Raw genomic sequence first — 15937 nt, 5'->3', positions numbered from 1 at the left:
CGCCCCGATAAAAATTCCACATTCAAATTAACGGACAAATACGAATCACACGTTCCAAATTCAAATCCTCACTCACAGACAAAATAGAACAGCTAATACAAAAAGGTCTAACTTCACGTGGCGGTGATAATTTTGTGCCAATCTCCATCATTGTCAATTTTTTGTCTCTATTTACATCTGGAGGTTTTATTAATATTATACTTACATACATTAGTATTATATACCATAGATAATAAAATAAAGTATCTATTTGTAGTGTCGGCAGAAATCAAAGGCCTTAATTTTCTAAGGTCCTGACAAAATTCTTTGGTGTCCTCCGACGTACCATAAGCCCCTTCATACAACATAGTCTCTTATTCATATTCCTTAACCTGACCTTTCTCATCACCTCAATCAACTTTGATAGAGTATCATCCTCTCCCCAGTACCCATGGCCAAACCAAATAAGCAGACGTTGAACGAGAATAATATTAATTTCAATTGACTAACTCAAAACCATAATTTTAGCTTTACTGTTTTTAATTAGGGTTGGGGTCACCCCTTTCTCAATGGACAGTTATTCTACTCTTATTTCAAGCCCGCTCGGGGCAGTGTTGCCAGAAAGATTGTGTGCGGTCGCTTTTATTATACTCAGCTGAAGCCGTCCTTAAGAAAGCGAATTTATTCCAATTAACCGTTAAAAATTACCTAAACACTAAGAAACTCCAAGCGCCTAATTAATGTCTTAAATTAATTTTTATCATTTCCCGTGGATTGCCAGATTGTTACTGAATAAACGTTGAAAGGACTCGACTAGAGAAAATAAACCTGACCATATAAATAGGAATAAAAATTTTAGCTCCATTCATATTTCGAATGGCGTTTTTAAATTCGCTCGGCTATGACGTCTTGAATAATAAAATGAAGTAATTGTTGGTGGCCAGCACGCGACGGGTGGATTTCGGAAGAGCCTTTGCCCCCACGGTTTAAAAAAAAGTAAGAAAATTTCGGTGGAGCGTGATATTTTAAAATAAGAATCTCCGTGGCATAATTCCGTGGAGAGAGATTTTAAAATAAGAATAGTTTCGCGATACCCCAGCACCTCCCCCCTTCGTCTGGAGTTCGAAATTGAGGTGCGTTTAGTGCGTCTTATTAGCATGCAAGTTACTCGCTCCAGTAGATTTTACATTGTATTTTGATGTACCTATTTAATTAATATACAGGTTGAATGCATAATACTAAATAAATATTAGGTATACTGTAGTTTATAATGTATGAACGAACCAGTTCATTTTAATTCGTCATGCTTTAACGTACTTAGAGGTAAATTCTGAAAATAAATAGTTATAACAGTCAAGTCATCCACAGTTGCTTAACTCCTGCATGACAAGATCAAAATCAAAAGGTATATTATCTGAATAATAACCAATATAAAAATCATTTGGTGACTTTTGTCGATTGGAGCCAGTAAGTTATTAGGTGTAAACGCAGCAATAAGAATTCGGGGCCCAGATTTGGGGAGGTTCGGGCATATTCGGTGGGTGTTGGCGCTAGGGGGTTCCTTGATGAGAGAGGTTTTTCGAGATTCCGTTAGCTCGGGGCCATTGACCGGCGTAGTCGATACTTTCTCAATGTAATTGGATCTTTTCAAATGAGATTCCATTAGTGGCCGTTGTGTTGCAATATTTAAATTTAGAATTACAATTACTAATTAATAGCTTGGAAAACTTATTCTTTATAAAAACACAGAAATTAAAGTGTAAGTAGTTGTAGATAAAAATACTTAAATTTGTGGGTAGTACAAAAAATGACAAAAGCGTGTTTAGTTTGTATAAAATGTACAATCTAGAACGAAGGTCTTTAATGATCAGATATTAATCGAACATAACTTATCGAATCAGACTCTGTACCTCAGTTAACCAATTGAATTTCTTGGAACATGGAATACTAAACTCAAATATCGTGGGTTTGATTTTGATTCTACTTATGACCATTGTTTACTCCATAATTTCTTTAAGCTTGCCTACGTTTGTGATGGGACAATTTAAAACATTCTTTAAACAGCAGAAAAAATTACATATACTCCAAAATTACTCATTTGGACATAGTTCATTCAACTTATCTGTGTGAGCGAGAGGTTGATATTGGTAATACCACTCACACGTCTTGTAACGGATTGTTAGACTAAATAATTACTGACGAATTTTACCTTTATTAAGGAATTTGAGATATATGAAACGAACTCTTGATCCAGTGGATGAAGTCTCTGAATACTAATGCTAATGGTTCAAATTCTGGAAAATGCAATTTTTGTGCTAGGAATGAATATAATAAATCTTTTTTTGAGACATGGATGTAGAGTACCTACGCATTTTTTTATTTGGATGTATAATTTATTAAATATGTATTATACCAATTGTATTGTATATATACCAATTGTATTACCTACAGATACCTAGTTTCGGGCTGAATAGTTTAGAGTAAAAGTGCGTCAATGATAAAATTATGAGACGTCATTTCAAGGCAATAATGTTCATCCTAATATTTAAAACATTTTTTCATCATATCGATCTTATATAAAGTTTGTGTTTAATCTAAACACGGCTTAGTTTGAATTCTAAAACGAAAGATCTTAGTTTAATTATTTAAAGAGCTGTCATATACTGTTTTTGGCCCTTGTCTATAAGCCTTGTTAATTAAAAAAATATCTAATAAAAAATGTCGATTTGTACTTGCGGTTCCACACTTGTGAGTTCAGTCTGCGTGACTAAAGTGCTCCGAAGAGCTGTTTTCGATTTTGGTTCCTGCCGCCGAATTGCAACTTCGCACAACACGCCACAAATTAGGATATCATCCCCACCATCTAGATGTGTGGCATTCCTCCACAGTGCGGTTTTCAAGGAACTTTCTTTCACATACCACAAAGCTGCAGAATGAGCTTCCTTGTGCGGTGTTTCCGGGGCAATACGAAATGGCTAAAAAATAGCGCGCCCTTAATGAATAAACCTTCCTCAAAGGCCGGCAACGTTCCTGCGATTCCTCTGGTGTTGCAAGAGAATGTGGGCGGTGGTGATCACTTAACACCAGGTGACCTGTACGCCCGTTTGTTCTTCTTTTCAGTGTCTGAGGAAGAATAGTATGCGACGTCATTTTAGATTCTTTTCTCCATTGACCCGGCCTATAATAAAAGTTGCAAGAGCGTCACAGTTAAACAATATCAGTGTGTAATGTTTTGTTTGTTGCTAGGGTTGCCGAGTGTATGAGATGGCGGAGTGTTCGTTCGTGCGTTGTCAACAGGAACGACGCGCGATTCGCAAGGAACTACAGCGCTGGACCAAGAACATGGTCTACATACTCGGTAAGTGGCTAATATTAATACTTCATAGCTACAACAGTGGGATAATGCTACGCATTCAAATTCAAATACTTTTACTCAATGTCAAAAACTACCTTCTTCTTTGTGGCACTCTTGGCAGGACGGTTGTGGTCATCACGAAGTGACACCTTCTGGGGAAGATGTGATTCGGCTTACGAGCATTCGCCACTTTTCCCTGCTGGCTAACAGCCTGGTACAGTTGTTCCTTGGACCGCCCACAGAAGACTTAATTTGGTCGGTTCATCGCATGAGCGACCTTCCTCACCCTCCATACTTTGCCCTGCACGACAAGGCGCTCGATGGACTCAATCTCTCTCGGGGAAGTCCGTTGGGGGCGGTCCGAAGAACTTAGTATTCTGTACTAACACGGAAAGATGTTGTTTTATGGCAAGTTCTTGGAGAATGGAGACGTTGATACGAAATTCCCAGTAAATTCCAGCACCACATCTCCAGAGCATAAATTTTCTTGCCTTGTCGCATAGTCCACGTCTTGCAGCATACAAAAATATGGGAAAAACAAGAGTTTGAATGAGTTGAAAACTACCACGCATTCAAAAATTTATGCCTCAGACCTGAGAATAACAGGCCCAAAAACTCAGTGGGGTTCTTTTTTTTTTCATAAAATAATTTAATTTATTGAATTTATAATTTAAATACCTTGATGGCAATCACTCCATTGCCAGCATGCGGTTTCAGAAAGTCATTTATGTTATATTGATATTCACCACATAAATGTCTTTTAACAATTAATTTTAATTACGTAATACATTTGCTTTCATCATTTTCTGGGATCATGTTGAAGAATATCGCCCCCAAAAGGCTTATTCGACTTAGACGAATATGCCAATGTTGTGATTATCACAGATTCTAGAAAATTCGCTTATATGCCTATGTACATACATAACATTATCAAGAATATATTAAGAGGCAACTGTTAAAAGGTTAAACTTTTTTAAATTTTTTTGTTAATGATTCTTTAGGACTTAAGTTTTAAATAGGGTAAGTTCCTGTAACCTCTCAATTTGGGGCAGAGGACATATAAAGCGTATCTCCATCATCACTAGTCCTGTGCATCTATTTAAAGCACCATGTTTTGCTTTGGATTTATTTGGGACTTTCAACCAAGGGCTTGTATTTTATATACAGAGTCAAAAAAAATCTAGTAGACTCCGTAAAATATATTATAAAAGATTCAAGAGTTGAAGGTATCTATATAAAATAGATAGATTTAATTAAAAAAATCCTTTTTTTTTACTGAATAGGAGGACAAACGAGCGTACGGGTCACCTGATGTTAAGTGATCACCGCCGCCCACAATCTCTTGCAACGCCAGAAGAATCACAGGAGCGTTGCCGGCCTTTAAGGAAGGTGTACGCGCTTTTTTTAAAGGTACCCATGTCGTATCGTCCCGGAAACACCGCACAAGGAAGCTCATTCCACAGCTTTGTAGTACGTGGAAGAAAGCTCCTTGAAAACCGCACTGTGGAGGACCGCCACACATCCAGATGGTGAGGATGATATCCTTACTTGTGGCGTGTCGTGCGAAGGTGGAATTCGGCGGCAGGAATCAGGTTAAACAGCTCTTCGGAACACTCCCCGTGATAAATGCGGTAGAAGACACACAATGAAGCGACGTCTCTACGCAACGCCAAGTGATCCAGCCGTTCACAGAGCACTGGGTCCCCGATCCTTTTCCTAAATAGTTTTACTCAACTGAAGATTATAGTATGAATTTATATACGACACTTATAAAATATCTATAGTTTGTTCGCTGGGAAAATACAGATTTTTTTGCCATTACTTCTTTCTCGAAGTGCTAGTAAAAAATTATTAAGCGGAAAATATTTAATTTTGAAGCGGTAGGGAAAAAGCTATCCCGTTCTTGGATTGACATGTGTAGGTATCTATAGTATTTGGGTGTGAGTGAGAAAGAGTACACTTATAACTATATTAACCGGGCTTTTTACATAATTTAAGGAAATTTAACCGATATACTAATCGGTACTCCTGTATTGTAATAAAAATAGTACTAAAGACTGTAAAGAGGGTAGATTGATATTGTCTTCCGCCATTATTACCAACTACTAAAATACTAATTTAAAACTTAATTGCAAACATTAGGAGCGTTGCAAACTATTTATTAGACGAGTTGAAGCTGTATTTACTGCGAGAACATTAAAACATATCAACTTGTTTTGATATTATGTTTGTCTACAGAGTTTTAGGCTCACGTAAAACTACCTACGTTTAGGAAAACAAAGATGTATAGATACTAGATTGAACTCCGATATTATAGAGAATGACAAACGATCAAATAAAAAAAGTATTCCGTGCACCACACTGATATTATGAAATAATATGAAAAGGGTGGCTTGATTTTAGGAATAAAATACAGAAAAAGACAGCTAATGTTTGTCACTTGTGCGTAAGCGTTAACAACTTTACTGTCAAACTGCGTCCTAATTAGGACGTATTCAAGACATGGCGTTAACCATAATATTAAATAAATTCATATTTCTCAGAAGGTTTTATTAAGTTATGGAGCTTTTGCTGGTGTTAGTAAAAATAATTACGCTTCCTTTTATAAATTGAAGATTTGAGTTGCTAGGCTATTTCAAAGAAGGTCTTGTTTGAGCTAGTGTACTTTTAATTTACATAACAAAAAGACATGGTTTAAAATACAGCAAAAAAGATACATAGACGAAAATATAAAAATGTAAGTTTTATGGCGAAAGATCAAAACAGAAAACAGAAGACAATATTATACTCTATTATGAATAATCTTGCAAAATTTACTACATTATAATATATTGCAAATAACTGACGATAAATTATTTTATGTTGCCTTCATCGTAACTTTTCCGAACTTGTGATAGGTGATGAATTTTATATAGTTCTGTAGTAATTTTATCATTTATGAACCTAAATAAATATTTTTTGGTGTGAAAAGATAAGGCAATAACAATAATAATATAAGCCTTTCTTCAGATAGTAGAATTTACATATATATTTACTAACTTTAACTAAATCTGAAATTATCTGTTTGTCTATTGACAAAGGCCTCTGCCTATTTCTTCCACTCTTTTATATCTTAAGCTATCCTAGCCCATGTCTTGCCTGTTATCGTCTGACCATCTCGTGTATTATCCTCCCTGTCTCATTTTCAGGTTCCTTAAGCCCGATGCTATAATAAGGTTTGAAAATAGTCACTTCTAGTGCAGCGTACATCTTAACAGTAATATATTGCGTGGAGTTGCGAGTGCTGGAAGTTTGGCAGCACTGTCGGAAGTGAAGATGGGGCTGTACAAATAAAAAATGTTAGCGTTTATTGCTTTTAGAACGTCACTAGTTATGCGGCCATTTTATTTTTCCAGTATTTTAAATATCATATAACCTGAAACCGAAATGACCATCTAGACATATACCAGATTAACAATAGGTACTTTGGATATAAGATAGCGAATCTGGGGGCCTACTCCTAAAATTAATATAATCGAGAGTCGGGCATAGTCCTTTGCGTCTAATGTTTTGACTTTTGACACTTAACAGCGACATAGATAGCACAGATAATATTTAGTTTTTCAAGGTTTGCACATAATTCATTCACACTAACATCGTAAAAAAATCAAAATATTAGTCTATGGTTACGATAAACGATAAGGAATTCGAAAATTTGTCAGAGTAGGGTAGTTGCGATATATTTGGAGTATTGTCGTATCGTTCCGAATGTATCGTTGTCGATTTTGCGAGTAGACTTCCTGGTCAGTCGGTGACATCGATAGCTTGGTCTATTTGCCCAACTTCGACAAAATATAATATATAGGTACCATAGGTCCATGTTTTTGAATCTATAAGTCGTCTTACTGTTAGACAGCAATGTAGAGAAGCATGACAAACAAAAAAAAATTGACATTTCTAAACATAACTACATAAAAAGACTAGTATTTTTGTAGTCAGAGATAGAAAGTACCCTCAATTTAATTTCAAGACCTGTAAAGAAATCAACAATCCAGAGATAGAAAATACCCTCAATTTAATTTCAAGACCTGTAAAGAAATCAACAATCCAGAGATAGAAAGTACCCTCAATTTAATTTCAAGACCTGTAAAGAAATCAACAATACAGAGATAGAAAGTACCCTCAATTTAATTTCAAGACCTGTAAAGACATCAACAATACAGAGATAGAAAGTACCCTCAATTTAATTTAAAGACCTGTAAAGAAATCAACAATACAGAGATAGAAAGTACCCTCAATGTAATTTCAAGACCTGTAAAGAAATCAACAATACAGAGATAGAAAGTACCCTCAATTTAATTTCAAGACCTGTAAAGAAATCAACAATACAGAGATAGAAAGTACCCTCAATTTAATTTCAAGACCTGTAAAGACATCAACAATACAGAGATAGAAAGTACCCTCAATTTAATTTAAAGACCTGTAAAGAAATCAACAATACAGAGATTGAAAGTACCCTCAATTTAATTTAAAGACCTGTAAAGAAATCAACAATACAGAGATAGAAAGTACCCTCAATTTAATTTCAAGACCTGTAAAGACATCAACAATACAGAGATAGAAAGTACCCTCAATTTAATTTAAAGACCTGTAAAGAAATCAACAATACAGAGATTGAAAGTACCCTCAATTTAATTTAAAGACCTGTAAAGAAATCAACAATACAGAGATAGAAAGTACCCTCAATGTAATTTCAAGGCCTGTAAAGAAATCAACAATACATATACATACAACAATATATATACAACGCGGAAATGCTGCCAGTATTCTTGGTACGGTTCCCCGTAATGATAGTTTTAATTTTATGTACCTAGTCATAGTTTTGAAAATCTTTATATATATATTTCTTGTGGGCGTGTCATGTGTCACTGAACTCCTCCTAGACGGCCGATTTTGATGAAATTTTTGTGTGAGTTCATGGGGATTCGAGGATGGTTTAGATTCACAATTGAACTACCTCCTAAACGGCTGGACCGATTTTGATGAAGTTTTTAGTTGTTCCAGTGAATTTGAGATTGGTGTGTGTCTTCAGATGAATTTGAGTTTGGTTTAGATTCCCAATTCCGTCCATATAATATAATTCTCCTGCTCATGTGTATGTTAGTGAACTCCTCCTAACGGCTGGACCGATTTTTCAAATTTAAGACGTGTGTACAGGACAACGTCTGTCGGTTCCACTAGTACAGTTATAAGATTTGTTTTGTTTGAATAAATGATTACCCAGATGCTTAAAGTTATACCGTTTCTAAAGAAAATAAATTAAGCGCGCATTATGTGACGCTGACTGTAGGTTAAGAGGAAATTCCTTTATCAAGAACTGATTCTGGAAGTCAATTCAGAGATTCAAGATATAGTTAACAAATGATCGGTATTCAAATTCAAATATTTTGATTGAAAATGGGATATGAAATCACTTAGGTATTGAAAAAAAATTACCACCCATTAAACTAAACAACAAATCGAAAAAATATGCCTAAGACCTGAGAAGAACGGGCGCAAGAAACTCAGCGCGCTTCTTTTTTTTCATAAAAATATGGTTACAATATAATACCTATCATACAATAAAGTTTATTATTTAACTAGCTCATCCGACAGACGTTGTTCTGCACATCTTAATATATATAAATGACGTGACACGTGGTTTGTCCGCGATGGACTCCTAAACTAATGCACGGTTTTAAATGGGGATTACTTCATGGAATGCAGATTAGTCCAACTTGAGAGATATGATACTTTTTATTTCGATTTGGGACCCATAATTATTTTTATTTCCAATATTTGTTTTTTATGGACATATTTTCTGTGAGGGAATTTATTGACGCACGGTTTGACAGTTCTGCTGTGAAACAATTTCATTATAACAACAGGGAGCATTTTTTACAAAATAATTCTTGATGTTTTGAAATTATTAATGGCAAATTCCTATAAAACAGTGTTTTACTTATTATGTACAGTACAACGTCTGTCGGGTCAGCTAGTATTAAATAAACTAATGAAGTTGTCAATAATATTTCATAACATCAAGAATTAATTCCTAAAATATACTCCCTGTTGTTATAATGAAATTGTTTCACAGCAGAACTGTCAAACCGTGCGTCAATAGATTCTCTCATAGAAAATATTAAGTCTATACAAAACAAAAATTCGAAATAAAAATAATTATAACCAAATTGAAATAAAAACTATCCTATCTCTCAAGTCAGACTAAACTGCAATCCATGAAGTAATAATACCCATTGAAATCCGTTCAATAGTTTAGGAGTTCACTGGGAACAAACATCAGGACACTGGATTTATATATTAAGACTAGCTGACCCAGCAAACGTTGTATTGCCGATATTAAAATCGCGATACAAAAGTAACTGTTGATCGTAGATGGGTGAAAATTTGAAGTTGTATGTATTTTTTAATGTTGACTCATAATCAAACAACCAGTGTTTGGACCACCTTTAACATTTAGGGGGATGAAAAATAGATGTTGTCCGATTCTCAGATCTACCCAATATGCACTCAAAATTTCATGAGAATCAGTCAAGCCGTTTCGGAGGAGTTCAAAGTTTAACACTATGACACGAGAATTTTATATATTAGAAGATAGGCTGAGGGTTAGATCTCTCCATTCCCAATCTGGTTGCTGCGAACACTACGAAAATAAATATTTTCGAAGGTTTAAAAAACCTTTTAAATATATTTTTCTTTCATACATTATTTTTTTACTATTTTAAATTGGCACTGCATCAGACTGCAGGAAACCACGTCCTATTACTAAGATAACTACCACTGGGCCAAGAGTCAGTAAATACGCTTGAAACTCCAATTATAGTATGCTCAGGTTTAGTAATTACTAACTTGTGAGCTCCCGTCCAGACCTAACTTCATTACTTAGCTACCGGAAAATTCCTCGCGTCGTCCCTAATCCGTGAAATAAAACCTTATTCATGGAATTAAATTGCTGCCAATTTGATAAATTCTCAATTTTAAGGCTTTGTACTAATTATTGTTTGGTGTTTTATCAATATAGCTAGATAAATCCTATATTAATTGACTCCACCCAGTAAAGGTAACTTTATATATTTTTTACATTTTTGTATATTCGCAGTGGTGTTAATATTTTCATCTACACCCATGCTTTAAATCCTCTATTAAAGATTCTAAAACAATTAACTTATTGCCAACATTAAAACAACCAATGTCCTAATAACCATTACATCGTCCAAACGAGTGTTGTAATGATATTCACAATTTAACAATATACCATCCGTTTTCATTGTGGTTTTCATAATAACACTCCTTTGGATGATATTATGGTTACTAGGACTGGCTTTTTTAATGTTATCAGTAAACCAACTGTTTCAGAATCTTTTATAGGGGATTCATATTATGAGTGTAGATAAAGTCTTGTATGCAACTGTTCATAATTAGGTATTAAAACACTCATATGACACTGTTATTAGCCCACATTCGTGTTTAAATACCCCTTATTACACAACAGTTGCATAAATAACTAATACTCTCCCAGAGTTGCATCACTAATATAATAGTGATATTTCACATATAAAACTGAAAACAAAATTTTATTAACTATGCGGGACTCGAACGGTTGGCACAGTTGGAAGTGCGCTAGCACGGAACGCGAGAGGTCGCGGGTTCGAGTCCTGCATCCTTCCTAAAATTTTGTTTTCGGTTTTATTTGTGCAATAATTAATCCTAGAAGTGAGGGGTATCACTTTAAAAACATTACAAATTGATATTTCGTTTTGACGCTTTCAATTGTCATGAGGTTTCTTATACTGTGGGAAAAGCAGGCAACGCTCCTGTGTTTCTTTCTAATAGCGACAACAGTAATATACAATCTGTCTAAATTTCGGCTGTATCTTTACATACCACTAACAGTCAAACGGACGGACAGATTAATATAGATATAGGAAAATATAAGATAGCTTAATATATATTATGTTTATTTTTTTCAATTCTTACTAACTATCAATATTTTTTTATGAAAATAAGGGATGAGACGAGCAGGACGTTCGGCTGATGGTAATTGATACGCCCTGCCCATTACAATGCAGTGCTACTCAGGATTCTTGAAAAACTCGTCACCTTAACATGTAAAGTCTCATTTGCCCGATAATATCACTAGCTTCGGCGCCCTTCAGACCGAAACACAGTAATGCTTACACATTGCTGCTTCACGTTAGCGCCGTTGTGGTACCAATAATCTAGACGGCATCCTGTGCAAAGGAGCCTTCCACTGGTATTGAAAGAAGGGTCGCGGTATGTGGATCACAATCATAAATCATACATTTCCATAAAAATACAATGCCTGGAGACATCTGGATATAAAACTCATTAAAACTCATCAAATTACTGAACTAGTTATCAAAAACTCATATAAACTGGTTATCAACACTCATAAAAACTGAACTTTAAAAAGTGTAGCCTCCGAAAGCGAATAATTATCGATCTACGGTATCTATAATTGTGGTAGCTCAGTGTCTGGATTGCGTCGTATCTAAGATAAAGGCTGTATACCTAATTCTACATCACGCTATGGTGTAGGAAATGCATGGCTGTTCTACAATGGTCGCAGAATTATGAGACATTCATTCTTTTTGTTGTTTGTCACAATATTTTTAGTAGTACTTAATTCAGTTTTAAGGGCTTCTGTTTTTTGATTTATAATCAGAGTTATAAAAATCGATTTATTATCATGTACGTATTATGTCTCTGTTAAATTAAATATGTAAAATGCATCAGCTTAATAAATGATTCGGTTTTATAGACATAAGCTATGTGTGTGAATGTGAAAAATATTTTGTTGTAAAATAAATTCTGACACCATTGTAGAGGATTGCATTGGAAGTCACAAGTACGCATGCGTCTTAACGTACCACGACCAAACAACCTGTTGCATCGAGGCCGGCGTGCACTAATGCAACTTCTCTCCGCAATTACTAAATTCTAAATTCAAAAATTCTCAGATCTAAATTTAAAGCGCCGCGATTGACTTTCAAGTTCGTAATACGAATCCGCTTTCAACTGTAACGGTTTTGGAAACAGTTCCTTTTTTAATTTTTCGGACTTTGTCACGTTTCTTATAAGTAAGCCCTAAGTGTGTTCGACTTAAAGACGTTAGTGATGTGTAGTGATAAGCGATTGTAGGTGCTATCGATTTAATTGTTAACCTTTATTAAATGTTCCTGTTAAAGTCCGTAGTTTGAATTAGTCGAATTAAATTCGATAAGTCCGGAATTAGGTTAAGATTTGTTTCGTCCGCGAGTGAATAATTGTGGCGAATTCAAAGTTTAACAGCTGCGGAGTTCTGCAACAAGTGGTTGATGCCGTTCCCGGTAAATGTACTTGTTAGTTTTGCATGCTCGCTTTGCAGGATTACGTTACTTCAATTTAGGGAACAAACTGTGTTCGAATTTTAAATTTTGAAATTCGAATTTTTTTTTGTGTTTTTTTTTCGGCTAATATTGGGCGGGGTCGATCGCTTCTTTTGTTTTAAGCGGCTTTGAAGCGCCATCTTAGATTGGCGACGAAAAAAGTGTCATGGCGTCTTCCGGAAAAGTCTTAAGGAAGTTCGAAGATTTTGTTTTGTTTTCTGTTGCATTTTTGTGAATTTAAATTTTAGCAACACAGTGTTGTAGCTTTTTCTCATTTAGCTGGTTTGTTTATTTTTAAAAGTAAAAGCTTTTTTAAATTCTAATGTCTGTTCTTGTTATGATTTACGTGAAAAAATTATAAAACTGTACATACCCATGACACTTCTATTAAGATTTATCAACACAATCATAGAAATTCTTTAATGATGATAAATTTCTACATTTTATCAAACTTAACGTGATTTACTTAAATTTAAGCTATTGTCTAATATTCAAATATAAAAAAATATATATTATTTTTGAAGTTTTTAGTTTTTGTAGAATATAATAAGCATATTATAATATCTTTGTAATGAATTAATTATTGGTTGATTTTGTACGTAATATATTTAATTATTATTTATTTATTTCGAACCCAGAAGTAATTAACTGCTAAGTTAGTTATATGAGAAAAATAAACGCATGTGATATGGGCTAAATTTATAAGACTAAAGTGACGCAATATTATCTACAGATTTTTAGAAATTATGTTTAAATGAATTAAGTTGATTTCGTGAATGTATAACAAAAGCTAAACATAAGAAGACCTGTATTATAAATATAAAATCTCATTGCATTGATAGGTAAGTTTGTTTTACATCTTTAAACTTCCATTAATACGACTGTATGGCCGAGTAGTTAGCGATCCTACCAACTAAGCTAGAGGTCCCGGGCTCGAATCCCGGTAGGTGCAAGCATTTATATGATGAATATGGATGTTTGTTTCCGAGTCATGGATGTTTATATGTATTTATCTATGTATAAGTAAGTATATTGTATTAAATATATCGTTGTCTTGCAACCCATAACACAGGCTATATATGCCTAGTTTGGGGCAAGATAATTTGTGTAAAAAGTGTCAATATTATTATGATCAATACTGAATTGAAATAAATAATTTTGATCTACGTTTAAATGAAAATTCTAAAACTACTAAATATTTAAGACAAGGAGCCTATCGTAGCGCTGCCAATTGCCACAATATTTCAGTAATAATCAGTTACATTATAAAAATAAATAAAATATATTTACAAATTATTCTTTTGCATTTTTTTTTATTTAATAATTGAGTTTTTCTTAATTTAGCACAAGTATTAACAATAACTTTGAGTATATATCAGCTAAGAACCACTTGAGTCTCTTTTCTTAATTATTCAAAATATGAAAAACGATAAAAATCTGCTCCATCTGTTTGGGAGGTTCGTTACCACAGACAGGTAGGTCGTGGGTTCGAATCTCGCATGGTTCATAATATTTTGTTTTAAAATTTTATTTATGTATTAATCCTAGAAGTGAGTGAGGGTTACCACTTTTAAAACAACAAATTGTTTGGATCAATTTGAATTAATAATAATATAGTTTCGCTTATCACTTACAATCCAGTGACTTGTAACCCGACTGCCCCAGTTAACCATAAAAAAAAGTTTATACAAAGAAAATATAACCCAGAATGGTTAGGTAATGCAATTTACAATAAAATCCAGCACCATTTCGAACCATTCGCATCATAAATAACGCTTTAAAACAGTTTTGTGTACCGAAAAAATCGGAAAACCGTTACGAGGCAACAATTGATGGCAAATAAAGGGGCTTAAATGTCCACTACGACTTTATATCTTCTGGTTATCTGACTAACTGACTGTATGGGGATTTATATGGGATCCACTTGATATGCAAACATGGGGATTTGTTGATCGGGGCCTGTTACATAACGTCATAGTAAAAAATCATTCATTGAGATCTAATCGGGCAATGATGCAATGCTAGAGACTTTTATCTTACCCATGCTTTAAATCCTCTATTAAAGATTCTGAAACAGTTAGCTTATTGCCAACATTAAAACACCCAATGTTCTAATAACCATTACATCATCCAAACGAGTGTTGTAATGTTGTACTGAATTTCATAACAACACTCCTATATTTTTTTTTCAATCCCTTCATGCTCAAAGAGTTTTAACAGACAGCCACATTCTTATTGCTCGATGCATGGTATCTGTATGAATTTCAAAAAAAGAACATTTTCGTTTACGCGCGTTCCACACTACCAGAACGTCGCGCGCCGTAAAAAAAAGTAGGTCATTCGAATCCCCGCCATTTTTATTGTTTAGTTTACAAAAACTGAGCGATTCATTGTAAACGCTTCAATAGAACATTATATTCAAGTGAATTTTAATTATTGCACTATGCAAAATGTAAATTAATACTAAAATAAATAATTGTTTCATTAATACTTATTTTATTTGTATATAATCAGTAATGAATGATATTAGGTAGTAACCTAACTAGTAGTAACTAGGACTGGTGTTTTAATGTTAGCAGTAAGCTAACTGTTTCAGAATCTTTTAGAGGATTCATATTCTTTGTGTAGATAAAGTCTTGTATGCAACTGTTGATAATTAGGTATTAAAACACACATTCGTGTTTTAATACCCCTTATTACACAACAGTTGCATAAATAACTATTTCATATGAGAGGGGGCAAACGACAATAACACTCACGTGATGGAAAGTGGTGCAAGCACCCATGAACATCCACAATACCAGAGTTTAAGAGATATCTAACGGTCGTTCCCAATAATTATCCATCTCCGGTTGTGGCCTACTTGAGACAGACATTGTAACAATCGGTGATTTTTCAGTCCCAATAAACTTATCGACGGTAACTCACCTTATCCGTACACGCTGTCTGTCAATGGGAGGACGTATAGCTTACCAGCGATAGAAGTTTGTATAGAAATTGCAATATAAGGCGATAAAAACGACTTATCGGTAATATTGTAACAGCTTCAGATTATTGGTAGCTAATTGCTGACAGTAGAAGGTAGTAATTTATCTCTATCTGTAGATAGGCTTATTATACAATGCCAGAATTTAATATTATGCGAGTGGCGTTTTGCATTTTGACGTACATTACG

The 15937-nt window shown here is 34.3% G+C and overlaps 1 protein-coding gene across 1 annotated transcript in view; it reads left to right on the top strand.

Moving 5' to 3' along the window:
- LOC126979707 (mushroom body large-type Kenyon cell-specific protein 1) overlaps positions 1–15937 on the top strand; it is a 260963-nt gene that overhangs the window by 92395 nt on the left and 152631 nt on the right. Inside the window, exon 2 of the mRNA XM_050829175.1 lies at positions 3226–3337. Coding sequence (XP_050685132.1) covers positions 3244–3337 — 94 coding nt within the window. The 5' untranslated portion in view covers positions 3226–3243. The remainder of the gene's footprint in view (positions 1–3225; positions 3338–15937) is intronic.

The sequence above is a fragment of the Leptidea sinapis genome, chromosome 4, assembly GCF_905404315.1.
Source record: "Leptidea sinapis chromosome 4, ilLepSina1.1, whole genome shotgun sequence".
NCBI lineage: Eukaryota > Metazoa > Arthropoda > Insecta > Lepidoptera > Pieridae > Leptidea > Leptidea sinapis.
This window is presented reverse-complemented; position numbering and strand designations above follow the sequence as displayed.